At 40.1% G+C, this 20,773-nt stretch overlaps 1 protein-coding gene across 2 annotated transcripts in view; it reads right to left on the minus strand.

The window, feature by feature from the left end:
• The window catches only part of HIPK2 (homeodomain interacting protein kinase 2), a 216,836-nt gene that overhangs the window by 127,488 nt on the left and 68,575 nt on the right, over positions 1–20,773 (minus strand). For both annotated transcript variants that reach the window (XM_089527934.1, XM_089527933.1), the window contains exon 2: positions 10,070–11,162. In XM_089527934.1, the coding sequence (XP_089384060.1) occupies positions 10,070–11,162 (1,093 nt within the window). The remainder of the gene's footprint in view (positions 1–10,069; positions 11,163–20,773) is intronic.

The raw sequence follows: 20,773 nt of genomic DNA on the forward strand, positions 1-20,773 counted from the left end.
AACTAAAAAATTCAGACATTCAACAACTAGAGAAATTTGAGACATTGCTAGATCCCTAGAAGTTCAAGGATTACAGCAGCTGAAATGATCTTAGTGTTCTGACAACCATCAGTGTCCACCACACAGTTGACACAAGGGGCAATATAATGTCTATTAAGCAAAGCTACCTGATACTGAAGCATCTGCAAAGGATGGCACTCAAGTGCAGTGACTTGCTGGATATAAATTATTAATTTACAGCATATTTTTCAAAGCATTCAAATGTTATCACAGTAAGCTTCCTATCTATAGAATAAGGTGCCAGTTTGAACACAGCTCTCCCTTATCAAAGTCCAAAATGGTCTAACCATAACCATACTGGCTCCTCAACTGGCTCCAAGTAAATAGCACTTAGGATCATTTCTGTAGTGGTTTGGGTGTTGGATTAGGACTCTGAAGATGAGGGTTCGATTCTCCATTTGGCCATGGGAACCTAGTGGGTGACCTTGAGCAAGTGACAGCCTCAGAGGAAGGCAAAGGCCACCCATTCTGAACAACCCTTGCAGAGAAAACCCTGTGATGGGTTATTATTGCCATAAGTCAGAAACAGCTTGGAAGCAGACAGCCACAATGGCCATTTCTCCTGAGTTTCAGTCACACAACATATGTTTATATACTGGAGCACAATGCAAATGCGCAAGCTCTGCTTTTGTACTTGGACTTACATATAGGCATTTAATACAGCAACTATGACTGGTTTTTGTGCACTTTTATACCTCAGAAAATTACTTTTTTGCACCACAACTCCCAGAATCCCCCAGGCAACATGGGGGAATCTGGGAGTTGTGGTCCAAAAGAGTAATTTCCCCAAATCTCTTTCATATATTAATTTGCCATTTTCTGGCAGTTGGATATCACTGAGGCGCTTTACAGACCGCCCAAAAGGGTGGTCTGCTGGCGCCGGTGTTTGCTGTGCCAGGGAATCGCAGCGGACAAACCGCGTGCTTCCTTGGCGCAGCAAAAAGAACCCGCAAAAAGTGGGTTCTTTTTGCGGCATGGTAATGACGCTGCAAGGCGCCAATGGCGCACTTGCGGCATCATTTCTGCGCCGTGATGTGTGGACGCTAAGCATCCACTGCGTCAAAATGGCAGCGCCCATGTAGAAATGGCAGCGCCCATGCTCGGCATGTACTAGGGTTAGGGTGTCCAGAAAAGACGCCCTTTCGTAACCCTAGTACGTGCCGAGCATGTATTATTGGCGCGTCTGGAACGCGCCTGAGTCTCAACCAGCACATCTGCATCAAATTTAGACTATCACAGGAGGAAATGTACAGGTGCTAAGTTGTGGTCTGAAATGTTCCTGAAACCTTAACCTTCCTTTTCAAAAGTATAAATGACCCTCTTGTTCAGCGCGTTTATTTGCTGTTATTCAGACTCATCAGTTTACAATGCAGCTCAGCTAACAGTGCAGCCTGCAGAGTCAAACCTACATTTTTCACAGTCCTGTATGTATTTTCTATTAGAACAGAATCCTCTTTACATGCATCTTTATCTCTGTTTAAAATACTCATTGCAAGCTGAAGCCACATAAAACAAAAGTGAAAAAGGAATGTGCAGTAATTTACTCTGTAGAAATGTCCTACGGCTAGTCTAACAGTAGGAAGAAAGTATATCCCGCAGATGGAAAAGTAAAAGAAAAGGACAATCAACAAATCTAAAAGTTACATTAGTCATACAAGGAAAAGTTAAAATGCTGAAGCTTTTAAATTTAAAGGATGAATTAGGAGTGACATGATGGAGATTTTTTTAATGTGATTACCATGGGAATATTTCTCTCTCTCTCTTACACTTCTAGATGTCAAAATTTTAGGGCTGGGGTGAAATACCCCTCCTATTCACCATTCCATTTTGAAATAATTAAAACAGGTTGGATTTCATCACTTGCAGGGAGAAAGATTGTTTGGAATTGTTGGAGGCTTATGGTTGGCAATGTCACTCGTTTTTATATTTGCCACTGTCTCTAGCACTGTTCAGAGTGCCTTTAGAACATTATATCATGATCTAGTATGGTTCAAGGGACATATGGGGAACAAGGGTGACAGCCACCAGCTGGCAACCACTGAGAGAAATTCTACCCCACTACAGTTCCATGAAGTAATAAAGTAAGGTAAGGTAAGAAAGTGGACATAACTTAAGATTAATTTGATCCTTGGTCCGCTTGGTTTCACAAGGTAAAAATTCCGCTTAGAAATAAGACGGTCAGACTTTGTCTGGCGCATATCAACAAAAAAGAAGTAATACCTCCCACATACAAAACAGGTTGGCTTTTTTATGAAATGATGTGAAATAGAAATTTGTGTCACTTATCCCAGTGCTTTCATCCCTTTCATTTTTTTTAATGATTTCGTTCTTTCTTTGGCCCTGATCAGGATGCTGTGTACCCATTTTGCTTCAAGTGCAAGACACAGAGTTGGAGGAAGCTTCATGATCATAAACTCTTTAGCCCAACCCTATGCTCAGTGCAAAAATAAATAAATAAACCCAGAACTAAAGTAATTTAAATTGATGGCTGTCTAGCTTTTGCTTGAAAATCTCTGTTCCCCTTCCTGGGGACCTTTCACAGAACACAGTTATAGTACTATGATTCTACTTTAACAACCATGTTTCCATTCCACTGAATCATAAGATCTGCAGTTTAATAAAACACTAGAGGAGCTCTGGCTGGGAATTCTAAATGTTTCTCTATACACTAGAAGAAAATCCTACAAATCTCAGGAATCCTTTGGATGAAACCCTGACACTGAAAACTGAATCAGAGTGCTATAATTGTGTTCATATGTTGAAGGGCTAATTGCTTCTACTGTTGAACTTCTGTTACTATGAAGTCATGATGCTGTGTCAAAATTTGCCCTCCTGCAAATAATTAGTACATTATATCTAGTCCTGCTTTCTAGGGCAGCAGAAAACAAATCAGTGCCTTTCAAGGATGTAAAGAGGAACCAGCATGGTTTCAAATGTTAGACTAGGACTGTGAGAGATCATAGTCTGAATCCCTGTTCAGCTTTGGAAACCCAACTAGTCAGATAACACTCTCTCAACCTTTGTGAAATACAACGGCAAACCTCCTTTGAATGGCAAGCTAACCCTATGACAGACTCAACATAACTCAGTGTTGACTTGAAGACATAGAACAACAGAAAATGTCCAAGCTAAACATATAAAGTTCCTTTATTCCTTCCCTCAAAACTCCACTAACCAACAATTTTTTTCAGGCTAACTTTGTTCCCACTTTACATCTGGAATATTGAGACTAAGATAAATTAATGTATATTTCTGTATAAAAGAGATGTTAACATTTTAAAGTGGGGAAAGAATGAGATATTCAGAGCCAGAGCCAGTTCTAGCAGAAATATTCATACATACAAATTGTTTTGAAGTTTAAAAAGCAAAGCATCTGCTTCACTGGAGACTCCAGTCAGAAACAGAAATAGCTGATGAAGCTTTGAGAAAACATTGTTCAGAAACAAAACAAAACAAAATGTGCATGTTTCTCATTTGCTCTATCTTATTTATTTTTCATTCTTTGGTTTTGGGCCATTTTTCTTATAAGTGGAGGAGAACTCTTTTGTTGGGAATTTTGTTTTCTGTTGTGGCTTCTTCCCTCCCTGAAGTTACAGTCCTAGTCTAGTTGTCAAATCAGAAATTTTAACATATTCTATATCAGTTGATTGCTGTTAACAAGCGGAGTGATCATGACTTCAGGTGGGAAAGATAAGCAGCTGAAAATTATGAACTCCTTGGAAACATGCAGTCCTTTAAAATGCAAATAACCAGAGCAGCAAAGAACAGGGAACACACACACACCATAGGTAACATAGATAACAGCTGGACTAAAAATAATAACAACAAAATCTTAAGATTGATGGGTCTGGAGCCAAAAACCAATTCCTCAGCCATCCCTGCATCTTGCAGTTAGACTGGCAGCTTACACATTGCGAACAAAGAGGACAATGATCTGCATAAAATTTGCCTATGCTGTTCCTTACTTTTGGACAGGATTTAGATGGGACAGCCCTTCAAATAGTAGACATCTTACAGACCTACAGAGGACTGACCTCTGTACAATAAAACAGGAGCACTCAACTGATTGCCCCATATCCAGAGCTTCAATACACACACACACACACACCTAGCATCTCCTAGCCAACATAGGTTGTGATTACAAAGAGAAAAATTCCAAGCCCTACGTGATACCCAGTTGTTAGTGCATGACACATAGCAGCTATTTCTCTTCTATAACCTATAAGTGGAGAATTCTTGGCACATGGCAACTATTTCCCTGCTATAGCCTGTGATGCAATTTCTGTGTTGTAGCATATTAACAGAATATTTTTATTAGAGAAATGTCTGTTCCACTGTCTCCAAGGTCTCTTTGACTGAGAGCAACACTATGCTCTGGTCAAACCACTTGGACTAATGTGTGTAAGAAAACTGAGCCAAGGACTGTTAGCATCCTTAGGTCAGAGAAGAGGCCCACTTATATTCTGCAACAAATGACACATCTGCAATACCACTGCATCCATCTGGATGCAATAAGAGTATGGTGAAAGGGATTATGGAAATGCTTTTCATGGAAGAACTATACATGACCTTGACTTCATATGCATAAGCTCAATCATAAAAACAGGAAGCAGGGTGGCTTGTTCAAAAAGAAATGGCTTGAACAAACAATGAAGCACACAGCCATATGAGGAACATATGAAGTTGCATTATACTAGGTCAGACTATTTGCTCATTTAACCCAACGATGGACAAAGGATGACTCTCCTAATATTAACGGCCTGCAACTGCCGTAATCTCTCACCACTACCATTACTGGCTAGGGTTGATGAAAGGTGTATATACCAACAGTATATATACCTGACTCTCTTCCATGCCAGAATTCTCTGAAGATGCCAGCCACAGCTGCTGGTGAAACGTCAGGCATAAACTCTTCTAGAACACAGCCTCATAGCCCCCCAAAACCAAAAAAACGATGGATACCGGCCATGAAAGCCTTCGACTTCACAATCCTAACACTATTATGCAACAGGGTGACAAAGGGGGAGCTATGGTCACCACGAACAAATCAAAGTACATACAGGAGGCTGAGAGATATGGTAAAGATCTGAAAGACCTACAACACATTATACAGCTGTTTGAAAATTTGATTTGCATCTTTCTGGATCCTATTACATTTCATCCTACTCCTACTCCATTATATTGGAGCATTTATTGGAGTGGGCTTCCAAGGATATAAACCCAAAGAAATGGGTTTTTATCCTTGGAAGCCCATGTGAAAATCATAACTAGTTAGTCTTCAAGGAGCTGCCATGTGTCTTTTTCTCCCCCCCCCCCCCCTTTCTATCTTCTTTTTTATTCTCAGCCCTGGTGCCTTAAAGTTCTGTAACTTGAGATACTAGCTGTTCAAGCTGGGATTTAGAAGGACATTTTCTATGACTCACCAATGGATGCTCCCCCTTCATGCATGTTACCTTAGTGAATCTGGTGTTAAAAACAATAAAATAAACTATTTATTTTGTTTTCCATATTAAGAAAAAAACCCAGACTTTTACTAAGGTGCTTGGGACCTAGTGTCCAAATGCATGTCTCTGTGTTAACCATATGTGGCTTCCTGACAACAAATCACATTTAAAAAAACTGTCTCTCCTCTAGTTTACTACACACACAAAAACCTCATTTTCTGTCTAGTCACCTAGCAGAGATTTTTTGATGTCATGAAAAACTATGAAAGCATCTAGTTTTAAGAATGAGGCTTCACATTGTAAGTCCACATTCTCTGTAAGCTAAGGTTTCTAGAGTTGGGTACAGTAATTTGAGAGAGCAAAAAGCTCACATTTGTATAATTATACCACATAGCACTGGGACATTTGAGTCAAGATTCTTTCCCTATGCAGTGCCAAAAGGTGAGAGGAGAGATGACACAACTTTCCAGGACACCAGATGATCACAAGTAATCTAATTTCCTTGTTCTCATGACACCATCTTTAAGGCCAGAACATTATAGAGTGAGTGTCAATTAATTAAGTTACTGTAGAAAAAAATCAACGTTTTTAAAACTTTACTTAATGCCAACTGGCCTCCTGGTAGGTAGGATACAACTTTCAGGAAATTAGAAGGATTTAACAACAACAACAAAGTTCATTTATAACATCATTTTCACCAAAATGTGGTATATCAGAACATATACAATAAAAAATGAATGATAAAATACAGTTCTGTAAAATGCTAAAATACTGAAATAATATGCTAAAAACAAACCTGTGATTATCAATCTTCATGAATGTAGTATTAAATGACAGAGCCTTGTTCATTTGTGTTAGCACAAAAAGACATAAAGGAATCCAGTAGCACCTCGGAAATTAACTGGGAAGAAGAAAGTTCCAGCATAAGCTTTTGTGGATTCAATCCACTTCATTAGATATAACTAATATAGGCTGCACCTGCACTACAGAATTAATGCAGTTCGGCACTGCTTTAACTGTCATGGCTCAATGCTATGAAATAATGGGATTTGTAGTTTTGTGAGATATTTAGTCTTCTCTGTCAGACAGGTCTGGTGCCACAACAAACAACATATCCCAGGATTCCATAGCTTTGAGCCATGGCAGTTAAAATGGTGTCAAACTGCATTATTTCTGCAGTGCAGATGCAGCCAAAATAGTATGAGTCTACAAAAAGCTTATGCTAGAAATTTCTTCTCTGCAGCTAGTCTCAACACTCATGTTTGTTCTGCCAAGCAATCGCCATGTGGTATTTTTCACTGTTTGCCTAATATTATATAAACTTTACTGAAATATTTATATCCCTTCCTATATCCCAGGATCTCAAGGCAGCACAATCAATTTTAACAGTTTAAAACAATGTAAAACAGTAAGAGTAATTTTAATAGAATAAAAGCATATCAAACAATCTGACAAGTTAAAACAAAACAGCTTTAAACCAGTTAAAACATTTAAAGACAAATTCAAAACCATCACACATTCTGATTTAGATTAAATCAACTGGCCCAAAAGGCGCTGCCAAGCTGCGGGGCGGAATATGTTGCAGACTGCAGAGCTGAATTTATCCTAATAGCACAAACAGTCCTGAACATTTTCTATAAACATCTGGCAAGTAAGGATCTCACTACCTCAAGCAACATCTCTAGTGGTGCAATGGAGGTAGTCTCAAAGGGTTAAGGTACCAGGACATGTGACACATTTAACCTCCAGGATGGCATCATCTGTTACAACCTTAGGTTTCCATTTTACTTCTGAGTTTAGCTGCTTTCCTTACAAGGGGTGAGATGGATTTTCCCAACAACAATATATTGGTGTAAACAATCCTAATTGAAATGTAAACTAGAGTTTGATTCTGAATTACAGTTAAGACTCATTAACATTACAGAAGACTTGCTCCTAGTGAAAACAAAATATACAGGTTGTCTCTCTTTTCCAAAATACTTGGTACCAGAAATATTTTGGATTTTGGACTTTTTCGTGTTTTGGAATATTTGCATATACATAATGAAGTATCTTCTAGATGGGACCCAAGTCTAAATATTAAATTCATATATGTTTCATATACACCTTATAAACATAGCCTGAAGATAATTTTATACATTGGTGGGTTACAGACCGCCGAAAAGCGGCGGTCTGCTGCTGCCGCCAGTTGCTGCATCCGGGAACTGCAGCAGCCAAACGGCGTGGTTCCCGGATGCAGCAAAGAAGGAGCGTGAAAATCGTGCTCCTTCCTGGGCCCCGGATGTGACGCCATGAGGCACTAGTCGTGCACTCGCGGCGTCATATCTGGGGCGTGACGTGCGGACGCAGAGTGTCCGCTACATAAAGATGGCGGTCCCCATGTGGATGGGCGGCACCATCTCTTACACACTCCGCGCATACTAGGGTTCAGGGCCATGAGGAAGAGGTGGCTCTTCCTAATCCTAGTATGCACGGAGCATGTACTATGCACACGTTTGTAACGCGCCATAGTATTTTTAATAATTTTGTGCATGAAACAACGTTTGTGGACACTGAACCATCAGAAAGCAAAGGTGTCAGTATGTCAGTCAACCATGAGGAGGATTTTGGAGTATTTTGGATTTCAGAATTCTGGATAAGGAAGACTCAATCTGTATTGGAAGAGATTTGCTTATATAGATCAATGTAATAGACTGTATTTTTGGATTCTTCTTGATGGCATGACTATGGAGAATGACACGATGAACACCTCTATTTCCAAATTTACTACAACACCAATGAAGAACTCACTTAAGATTTCTTTTTTCAAAAAAGAGCGTTATCTAGTCGAATAGGATTTGTGAAGTCAAAGGTGTTCATGGCTGGCATCCACAGTTTTTTCAAGCTATCTGGCTGTCAGGAATAAATTCTTCCAGAACATGGCCACATAGCCCAAAAACCCCACAAAAACCTATCTAATGGGATTGATTTCTATTTCCTCTTAATACAATCATTTCCAATTAATGTCTTTTTAATGCCATCCAATCTGTCTTCCTAATGACCTGACAACTGAAAAACAATGTGAGAACAAATCCTTTGATTTTGAATCTTTCACAAGCTGCACATTGCATCTAATGTAAAGGTGTCTACTTTCTGGCTGAAAATTGTTCCACCTGCCCTCTTACCCTCAACATAACTGCCACGAGAAAGTGCAGAGGCAATAGTATGCATTTTTCTCATTACACTGTCAGTATCCGCCTCCTGTGGTAACTCATAGCAGCCCATCATTTTCAATGAAATGTGCTTTTTTCCCTTACCTCCCCGCTGCCACCGACTCACAATGAATTAAAGAAGAATTAGTTCCATCAGACCATATGAACTGAAAACTGGCAGCATTTTAACAACATCTCAGAGCCCAAGACATAACTATCAACAGAAATATGTATGTATGGTTTATTTACTAGAATCTCACATTTATCAACCCAACACAAAAATGGTGATGGGGGTGCAGAATTAAGGACCAGGGTTTCTCTAAACACAAGGAGAGCCCAAGAATTTATTTTTAGTATCAGAACTGAGCTCACAATCTTTTCACACACAAAGGAGTCACACCTGGTTTCCTACTTCCCCTGCCCAAGCTTTCTTCATTAGTGCAGTCTAATTTGGGAGGAGAGGTGGGCAGGCTTTTAGCTGTTGCTGCTGCTTAACCTTGAGAATCAGAAACATTAAGATCTACCAGTAGATTCTGATTTGCCCACTGGTGCTCTAACGGATGTGATTGTCCTTGAGCTAAACATTTCATTTAATAAACCTGTTCCAAGGAAAGAAAGGAAGGCTGTTCTTTCCTTCCTCTCAGAACAAAAGGACACACAGATAAAAATCAGCTGCTGCAATGCTACACTGTCAAACTTCCACATTCTGGAAATTAACTCTCATCCAGCCCTGATTAGGTTCCCCCTCTAGTGACTGAAATCTGCATTTTAAAATACAGCAAAGAACAGCACTACAGACAAATTGTACTGGCAGCCTTCTGGATACATCCTGTAGAAGAGTGTTTCGTAAGTGCTGTCATTACCTGCTCTTTTATAGGCAAAACATCTGTTGCACTTAACATATGAACCACAGTGAAAACTCATATGGTGTATTTTGATCAAACCCATCAGCTAGAATCACATCACTGAAGAAGCACATCACTGATTACTTTCAGAAACATAACCATGTTAGTCTGATACTAACAACCACCCCCCTTAAAGAGGCACCTTAAAGAATAAGAAATTTATGGTAACAACCACCTTTTCAAGAGGCATATTAAAAACTAAGAAATTTATGGTAACATAATCCTACAAAACATTGTGCTGCAAGAAGCACAACTTACAGTAAGACAACAGAAGTCTCAAATAAGGCACTGGCAGAGGGACCTGACCTTAACTTTATCCTGTGCACTATAAAAGTAGTGACCTCGGCAACACAAGGTGCATGTTCCTTCTTCATCTGGTGAAAACAAATGCTTTCTAGAACATCACAGCTAATGCCTTCTAAGAATAAAGCAATTTATTCTACTGTTTTATTTGTCTCTGGATTCTTACCTGTAATATCTAGATTGAAGGTAAGTTGAGCATACAGCTTTTGACACATGACTAGCAGAACCAAAGTCTATGACCTTGACTCGGTATGGCTGCCGAGATGGATCTACCAACATAATGTTTTCCGGCTTGAGGTCTGCATGAATCAAGCCCAGGCTTTTCAGTTTCATTAGGGCTGTGGCTACCTGCTGCAGAATTGGCCTGATGTATTTAAGGGGCAATGGGCTGAATTTGTTTTGCTTTAGGAAATCATAGAGGTTCTGTTCCAACATTTCAAAGACCAGGCAGGTATGGTTCTTATGCTGGAAACATTCATAGGCTCGGACAAAGTTGTAATCATCTGCGCTTTCGGTGCTTAACCGGGCTAGGATGCTCACTTCAATTTGACCTTGCCGGGCATAAGAAGGATGGTTTTTAAGGATCTTGATGGCCACAATTTCATTGGTGCCACGTTTCCAGCATTTGACCACCTGCCCAAATGTTCCGCGGCCAAGAAATTCTAATACTTCATATGTATTGGTCATGGAACACAGCACTTCATGTTGTACCAGCTGATAATCCCCTTCACTGTTGGAGCCACTGTTTTTGGATGTGGCAGTGGATGTGGTTGTGGTGGCTACCGTGGCCCCACTGGCATTGTTCTGAATCATTGGTGGGTGCTCTTCGATAATCTGAACGCTGCTTGTGTTCTCAATTTCCTCACTCTTGCGCTTAAGTCCACATTTTTGGTAGGTGTCCAAAAGGCTCACAGTGCTTCGACGCATCAGGTTGTGCGGTCCACCCAATGCTTGTCCAGATACTGCAACCACACCGGAGGTGCTATTGGCGGATGTCACCACAATGTGCCCTGTGCTGGCTGGGAAGATGATGGTCTGCTCATAAGGGATGTTTGGATTTGGAATCTGGAGAGAGGCGTTGATGGTGGCAGCTGCTTGAGAGGATTGCACGTTCTTGCTCTGACTGTAGACTTTGCTGTGTGTGCCGTACCCAGTCATATCCCAGTTAGAACTCGGTTCCACTTTTAGTTTCTTCACACTACAGAAGGCACTTGATTGAAGGGTGTGAGGGGAGAAAACTTGCACATGTGAGGCCATACCTGCATCACAACACAAAAAGAGAGTAACAGTATTAAAAAGATTATCATATTTGTTTCTCCTCATTACTGCCAAGATAACACACCACACTTTAAAAAAAATCAAAGGCTGAAAGAATCAGAATTAAAATCCACAGGTTAAAAAAGTAATGAAAGGCAAAATGACAATAACATCCTGTCATCCACAACATTTGGCCAATTCACAGAAGTACATAAGCCTTTTAAAAAAACATAATGGTAGAAGTCTATTTAGGAAGAATGTTACAGAGAGTTGACACCCACTTGAACCAATGGGATTTACATAAATGTCAATTTATCATACAGCAATTGATTTGATGGTTTATCTGCAATTGGGACTAGCAGTCAAATTTAAGCCTATGTTTCCAGCTAAGAAAAGAGTGACAGAGCTTTTCTTCTACTTAGGAGCATAATCCAAAACCTCTGATCGAGCAAACTACATGCTTTGTGTGCTACAGAATTTATATCTGCTTAGAAAAAGGAGAGCAATTGGGAAACTAATTATTTTTGTTAGGGTGCCTCTATACACCATAAAGGATCATGGGCAAGAATATTTATTGAGAGTGTAGGGCCAAACTAGATACAATGATGAAGATCTATGGCTACATTCCTCCTGTGCTTAATTTTTGTAAAAGGAATTTGGATTGGGGGAAGATTTGGATTGTAATTACATCATTTGGACAGAGGGGATTCAACTTTCCTCTTTGTGGCATTTTCTGGATGCAACTCACTTAAGTTTCCCAAATGGTCATTTGCTCCACTAAAGGATTGAAAATACAAATGCAGCTGGCTGTCATCTTATTTTAACATTTAGAAATTCAGGAGTCATACAACTAATGCAGCTTCAGGACAATTGACTTGATTCACAGTTGTCCTACCAAAGTCATCATGACCAACAGGGAGCACCGTGAAACTGACTGACCCATTAATCCCAGAAATCTGTAAATTGCTTGGCTTGGGTGCTACTGGGGCAACTTATCACAAACTGCTAAGTGAAAATTCTCTTCCTGACCAGATGATGCTTGGGGCTATAGGATACAACTCATAGAACAATATACCCAGTGAGTTGTCTTTTTATTAAAGAAGCCAGTGGGAGTACCATTAAGGAGAGCAGCAAGAGTGAATAATCTCCCTACAACATGATTATTTATCCAAAAGTGACTGTCTGTGGAGAGCAAGTACTCACTATGCATGCCAAAGGCAATCTTCCTATGTATGCTTCCAGAAAACATGCTGATTGACCTCTCATGATAGCTCTTTTATGAGAGAGAGAGAGAGAGAGAGAGAGAGAGAGAACAACACATGCTCATAAAGCATGCTCATATTGTTTGCTGCAGTTTATTTATATTTGTTTATCAAATACTGAGCTATTTGGATGTCAAGGAATACCTTCTCCCAGATATCTCTTGCCATCCCCTCAGTATGGAACCTGAAATGGCCCTGGTGATTGGTCTAAGCCAGCGGTAGCAAAACTGCTCAGCAATGAGAGCTACACTGAAAATAACATACAGTAAGACAAGATTCAGCCTGATCTGCATAGTTCACTGGTATGTAACTAATATAATTTGCATATTACTTTTATTAATGTAGCTGATGCCATAAAACATTTATTCTCCAGTCTCTGTTATTCTGAAATTTTCAGCCTTGAGGGGAAAACTTTAATTCTGATGCTGAAAGTCTTGGTCAAATACACACTCACTCCTCATTCAGTGACTACAATCTTGAAGGATCATTTTTGTATGTATGAAGCAACCCTTCAAACTCAAATATCACAGGAAAATTGTCACTACCAACTGATTTTGTCCCAAATAAAGTATGTTTTGGTGAAAGTAGTTCACCAAAATTATTTTGGCACTTAAATTTCTCTCAGTCCCACCACCATTTCAGCCAAGTTTGGCTAAGTGCACATGAGAGAGTCTTCTTGGTAGGTGCTCCCAGACTGTGGAAGGTAAGGTCTTTATCTGCCAGCATGCAAAGACCTGTATTTACTAAGGGCTTTGTGTGTTGATTGTTTGATAGAGAAGGTCTTTTAACCAAAAGGTGTTGTATTTTTTATCATTTAAATGGACTTTAAAAACTGTTTTAAATTAATATTTTAATATGACTGTTCTACAGATTGTGTCTCTCTTCTCCAGAATTCCAAAATATTCCAAAATCCAAATCTGTTGACATGGGTGGCTGAGATTATGGCCTGTTACAGACTGCCAAGATAAAGCTGCTTCGGGTCTCTTTGGAGATATGCTATTTAAATGATGCATGCATCCTAAGAATCCGGAAGCTGCACCAAAGCTGCACTCCAGTGCTTAGGAATGGAGTGTGGTTTGGCACGACATCCAGACTCTTAGGACCCATGCATCATTTAAATAGCATACCTCCAAAGAGACCCGAAGCAGTTTTATTTTGGCAGTCTGTAACAGGCCAGTGACACCTTTGTTTTCTGATGGTTCAGTGTACACAAACTTTATTTCATGTACAAGATTATTAAAAATGTTATGTATAAAATTACCATCAATCTATGTGTATAAGGTATATAAAAATATGAATGAATTTCTTGTTTAGACTTGGGTCCCAAAAAACTTCAAATTGCTTCTGGTCCCAGGCATTTTGGAAAAGGGAGAGTCAACCTGCATTATATTTCAACTTCTGTTATTAAGCATTGTTTTAAATTATTTTTGTTTTAACTCACATTGCGAGTTGCCTTGGGTCCCATATTATTAGAGAGGTGGAATATAAATCAGATAGATAAATATAAATAAATAAATATTAAATTCATATGATGCAACGATGAGAGCTAAAATACAGAGCAATGTTCATGCATTGCTCATGAGAAAAATCATAGAAAACTCAATACTGAAAATGCTATTTATTTTCTGATCCCCGCCATCATCAATTGTTGGCCGTTGTTCCCACTGACTACTATCAGCTTAATTCACAAACAGAGTGGATTTGAGATTAACTGCAAAATCACTTCCAATTTCTTGTGGAACACGTGAAGGAAGGAACCCTAGGTCAATGGTAAAGTGCATGGGCTTTGTATGCAGAGGATTCCCAATTAAATCTGGTATTTTCAGTGAATCCATCAAGTGATGAGAAACAGTCTTCTCTGAGACCTTGGGAGAGCTACTGCCTGTTAAAGAAGACAGCCAGTGCACTACAAGGGCAAAGGATATGGCCAAGAATGAAGAAACATCTTATTTGAAGCATATGCATGTCTACAAGAAGGTGCGCCTCTCCTTATCCTTGCCACAGCACATGAAAAGAAATGAAAGCTGAAAAGCTAGTGAAAATTAATAAACTGTGTTTGGGGAATTTGTGTCCTTTTGCCAAAAAGGTCCAGGGGAGAGAAGCAAACATACCCAAACACCCTGTCTCCATAGGAACAACATTCAAGTAAAGGTTTAAAGGAACAGCTGTTTTGACATCAACACCCAGTAGACCAAATCCATCTCACTGACTCTCCCTGCCTTATTTGCATGGTTAATCATTCCAAGATTGGATATATTTTTAAAAAACCAAGAATGTAAAAATGATTCTTAATTTTTATGCAGACTTTGGTTGGTGGGGAGGCAAATATGCAAACTGATGTAGAAATTGGCTGAAATGAACATGTGTGTGTGTGTGTGTGTGTGTGTGTGCCACCTGTTGACTTATGGTGACCTCATAAATTTCCTAGGGTTTTCTTAGGTAAATACTCTGATGTGGTTTTGCCAAGTCCATCCTCTGAAATATAGCCTTCAGCACCTGGTATTAAAATTGGCAGTCTCCCATACAAATACTAATCAGGGCTGATCCTGCTTAGCTACCAAGATCAGATGGGATCTGGTGCCTTTAGAGTATTTGAACCCAAAATGAACATGGTCATTATGTGCCTTCAAGTTGTTTCTGACTTTTGGGGACCCCTAGTACAGGTTTTCTTGGCATGATTTGATGGAAGGGTTGTTTTTGCTTTCCTCTGAGAGAGTGTGACTTGTCCAAGATCACTCAGTGGGTTTCCACGGGTGAGCTAGGATTCAATCCCTGGTCTTCAGTCACAGTCCAATGCTCAAACTACTACCCCACACTGGCTGAACATATGGTAGGGAAAATGGGAAGCTTGGTGAAACCAAAATTGACAGATTCATCCATCTCTCTGTCTGAATAAGGAAAGGGAACCAAGAAAGGAACTTGTCTCTTGAGGCTGCAGATCAAAGGCAAAGATGGGAACATGCTGGAGAATGATGCCTTGCTGTTTTCTGTCCTGAACTGAAAAGAGTTAACCCCTCCCCACTGCTCCAGGCAACAAAACCTCTTGTCCTTTCTCAACCTCAGCCCCTCACAACTTATCATACCTAATAGCCCCTGAAAGACCTATCCTCCAATAAAGTCTCTATAATCCTTTTAAGAACTCATCTAAGCCACTGGCTGCCAACCCATCTTGAGGCAGAGAATTCCATTAAGTTAATTACACATTATGTGAAGAAGCACTTTGGTCAGTCCTAAACCCAGCATATCTTTCAACTTGAGGCCAATGTTACAGCTTCATGAGAGGAGAGGAAATTGTCCTTCACTCCATCCCATCCCATTCATAATTTTACACAATGTGTCTGTCTTGTGTGCCCCACAGTATAGACAGGGCTGTGGAGCTGGAGTTAGAAGCAATGTAGAACTGCACCGACTCTGGCTTCAAAATAAAAACTTACAATATCATAATAAAATATGTAGTACGGTAATTATATCATTTTGTTGTTGTGTGCCTTCAAATTGTTTCCAATGTATGGTGAACCTAAGGCAAGTGGAGTTTTCTTGGTTAGGTTTGTTCAGAGTGGGTTTGCCACTGCTTTCCCCTGAGGCTGAGAAAATGTGACTTGCCCAAGGCCATTCAGAGGGTTCCATGGCTGAGTGGCGATTCAAATCCTGGTCTCCAGAGTCGTAGTTCAATACTGGCTCCTATATTTATATGCGTATATACACATATAGTTTCTTTTTAAAAATTGCTTAAATGCATACTTTGTTGCATATTTATTTTCATAGGAATTTAGGAAAATTTTCTTGCTAAAAATAATAAAATGAATGTATTTTATTTTATTTCTATTTAAGCAGCCTTGTGTTATCATTTTACTACAGTAAATTTGTTATACTGATTAATATACATTTGTCATTTATGAAGGAGTTAGACTCAGGCATTAGGAAAATAGAGGAGATGGAGTCAGAGTTGAAGTTTCCTGGCTGCAGACCATGCTTGCCACCTGCCAATACAGTGCCTACTACTGTCTGCACAGCACAGAAATAAAGCTTTGGGGCAAGGTATAGAACAAATAGCACAAGTCAAATGAATATTAAAGTACACCAGCATAGCTCTGTCAGGCAAATTAGTGCCATTGCAGAAATGCCTTCCAGGCTGCTGAAAAGTACCAGGCTGTTGAAAAGTTTGTATATTTTTACCTCCTTTGCCACCAACTTCAAATCCTCACAGAGGTCACATGTAGTTGCTAATTTGTTCTGCGGTCTGCAGGGGGTGTCACCCTGTCAGATGAAGGTGCATTTGCAAAGTAAGGTAGTCCAATGCACAACAAAAATATCTGACAAAGCTGCACATATTGGAAATAGAATTCCTTTTGTCCACTCTCCATCCATCAATATTCCACAGTGCTGCAAAGTTGTTGTTTTTTTAAATTTTTTAAATTCCCAAGAATAAAAAATTCCAAGCTCTGATCTTACATACAAGCCTGATGCTAGTCCTTTATCCCCATTCTCAATATGGCTGCTTCATAGAGGACTCCAGATCCAACTCTTCTTACCTGCACCACTTCCTATTCAGTGCAATATTTTAATGTAGAGAAGGACATCGATATATGAAACCACACAATGTTCATACATATATCAAAATCTGGTCCTGTCATATGGTACCTTAGTTGTTAAATGTCCTCCCATGGCAGATCTGACTGGGTTTCATTTCATTGCCAAATTAAAATATAGTTCTACTCTAAAGGTGGGTTACTTTACAAAAGCAAGAGGCAGTTTTTGCAACCAGGTGGGCACAATGAGCCACACTGACAAGATTTGTTGTGTAACTTCCAGACCCTTTTTAAGCTGGTTTCTGACTTTTCTCATGGGTCACAAATTTGAAGGAAGACTAAAATAGAAAGCCATTACACAGTATTTCCAGGCAATTTTAGGGTGTTTGCAGTGACTTGTGGGTGAAAATTGATCGCATTTGCCTTTTAAAAAAAATAAAAAACCCCACTAGGATTGGAAGCTTAAGGGGCTGCAAAATAGTGGGCAGCATGTGGTCTAAAGCCTGCATTTCCCTCACCTCTGCTATTGATCCAGGTTTTTAGCATTCAGTGATCATTACTTGGTTCTGACCTATAGGTTAGGGAATTTGGTCCTCTGCTTAACAAGTTGTTTCATAATTGTTTTATGTGGTTTCCACTGTATGCAGCCTGACCTGAGAAGTCCAGATACAGGGTAGGATATAAACACTTAAATAAATATATATTTCAGTAATTAAAATAGCAAAGTGTTCTTCTAATATTCTGTAGTTTAAATCACCATCATTGTTTTCCAGAAGCAGCATCAAGTTTAGAACATTGTGGTCTTTGAAACCTTAGACGTTGAAATCTTGGAAGAGTCCAAGGTAAGCTTGAGAGATGTGCGACAGACCACAAATCACACCCCATTAGCCCTAGCCTGTTGAGCAAACAATGAGAGATAACAAGAATACCAGTCCAACAATATCTAGAAAGCCAATTGCTCCCCATGCCGATATTAAGGATTTTTTGATGAAGAGATCAGTAATGGCTTTTCAGCTTTCCTAAAGAACAGCCCATTCTTTTACTTCTGCAGGGTGAATTTTAGGGGGTTCTCTCAGTGCAGCACATTAACAGTGTAAGCAGCAGCCCAGGGTGAACTGCCTGGCATTTTCTATAGTGAACAGAAGACTGAAGTCTAAAAACCACCCAAAGACATTCCCTCAAGGCATAATACAGAATATTACTGTTTAGCCTTAGTCAATTATTATTATTATTATTAACCTTTATTTATAAAGCGCTGTAAATTTACACAGCGCTGTACATACAATCTTTTAGTTAGACGGTTCCCTGCCCTCAGGCTTACAATCTAAGAAACAGAATGTAAGGATTCACCAGTGCTGTCCATAGGGGAGTACAAGGAGTCCAGACAGCACTGAATTACACTCCAGGGGGCGGGGGGGATCCAGTGAGGTGGTACACCTGGCGCAGCTACTGGGTGAGCAAGAAAGGGCATCATGTCCCTTTCTCATTTGCCTAGTAGCCACAGCAGTCCCTTCCATTTTGGCTTTGGTGTAGCTGCAGCCATGCAGGGGTGCAAACGGACGTCTGTGGGCCAAGGCAGTCTGCCTCAACCTCAGCAACAAAGGAAACAACAACACTGACAATTCAATAATGCAGGTGGGAGGCCATTTTCTGCAATTTCAGAACTTATGGAACAATATTACATTGGATCAATGGGTTCTACATACACTGAATCAAGAATATGACATAAGATTCAAAAGGACACCAAAATCCCCGCTCTGGGTGACACCAACCCCCAGCATGCCACTGGGATTCATTTGACACAGCCCTTGAACAGGCCATCTCTATCATTAGGCAAGTGTTGGGTGAGAGACCTGTGTGCTCTGCAACCTTTCTTCCATCCCTAGAGCAAGCCTATGTATGCATATGGGAGGGCAGCTCTTAATGATAGTCCAGTCAGCTTTTGTGAATGGAAAGAGAGGGATCTCATTTTGTTCTTTCCCTTGTCTTGGGCAGACCCTGGCCTTGAAACTAGGTGGCTCACTTCTTCTAGCTACACTTGCAGACTAAAGCACCCTGTTTTCCTCCTTTTTTCCCAGATGGTCATTTCCACACTCTACCATTGTTTCTGGGCTGATCCTCTCCTAGCCTGTGACTGGCTGGTTTAGAAACAGTCAGCTTTAGGTATGACAGGAACCCTATCCTCTACACCAGTGTCATCACTAGGGTTGGCATCACCCAATGTGGTGACTCATGATGTCATTCCCCATTAACTTCCTCCTATACCACACCATACAGAATCCTTAGTACAGTTGGCCAGCGGTATCCACAGGGGATCCGTTCCAGACTCCCCCCCCCCCCACCGTGGATATCAAAATCCACGGATGCTCAACCCATTGAGCATGCTGCCATTAGGGACATCCCCCATTGTCCTCTGCTAGTGAGTGCACACAGCCACACCACCATTGGGGACAACGGAATGTAATGGTGGTGCAGTTCTGTGCGTGTGCCACCACAGGACAATGGAGGGTGTCCCTAATGGTGGTGCAGCAGATGCCTGGATCTGCCTATGGCAAGCCCATGGATAGAGGGCCGACTGTAATGTTTTTTGTACTTGTGTTACTTACAAATCGTAATTCCTGTATATCATTGAATGTAATGGCAATAGTTATGGCATAAACTAGCAAAATTAAAATTATACTTTTAAATTACAGTATCTCATGCACAGCCTAAATGTAGTTACATGTACGTAGTTTCATGTGGTTAAAATGAAAATTTGGTAAGTTGTGATGATTTTAAAGAAAATGTTAAAATAATCATTTTTAAAACTATTTATTTATTTATTTATTTAAAAAGGTCCCTCCCTTTTCTCCCCTACTATGGCTTGCTCCACTCACACTATCTCTTCTGCTGGGCTCCAGCATTTTAAAGGGATGTAGGCAAAAGCCACAGGCCATTTCTGCCAAAAGGCAGATGTTTGAGAAGCGGTGGTGTCACCCCCCCCCCCCTCATAGGTTGACACCTGGTGTGGTTTTCTTCCTCTGAACTTCTCTAGTGATGCCCCTGCCCTATATACACCATTACATGTTAAAGCTGTCTGTTATCACTGTGGGAATTGAGACAGGCTTCTCTGTCACCTCATTCTCTCTTAGCTAGCCTTATCTGTGGCACTAAGGATGCTAACAGGTTGTTGTGGCTATGGATGCAAGTTTTCACTATGTCCTAGAGGGGGTGTACAGAATGCATCATTGCAAGATCCCTGAATGTTTCCAAATATAGTTATATTGAGTCCACTGTATATGAGAGAAATTATATATATAGACAGGCTTTTCCTTATACCCACAACACACAATGACAGGGAGGAGTTTGTTGGCTCAGGATGAGCTACAGAGCTGGCCATACATGATTCCTTAAGTGAAATGACTATGATACTCATGATGAATGCCTCTCATTCCTATTGTTTTTAAGCTCTGTGGGATATCACAAACAGTATCAGAAACCAAAGATTGAGGAATAATCTGAAATTGGAACGTTTCTCTCTTGCTCTTTCTTTGTTTCCTTCTTTTCTGTACCATCTAACAGCCAAAGCTACTACATAGAGAAAGAAAGTAAAGGATCTTGTAATGCATAGGAAAAATAATATATTGTGAAATATAGAGAAGAATGCCACCATGCATATTATATTTCTTCCAATTAAATAATTTATAGCAATTAACCTAGCATTATAAATAAGTAAGATTGCTCCCTCTCCCCCAAGGAAAAAGGACAACATGCTGAGCTGGCAACTTCTATAAAAGAGCAAATGTGACTTTTTTCCAACTTCCAAAAGGTGGGGTGGGGGGG

The sequence above is a fragment of the Sceloporus occidentalis genome, unplaced genomic scaffold (assembly GCF_023333645.1).
Source record: "Sceloporus occidentalis isolate IW3139 unplaced genomic scaffold, rSceOcc1.0.p SCAF_5, whole genome shotgun sequence".
In the NCBI taxonomy this organism is placed as follows: Eukaryota; Metazoa; Chordata; class Lepidosauria; order Squamata; family Phrynosomatidae; genus Sceloporus; species Sceloporus occidentalis.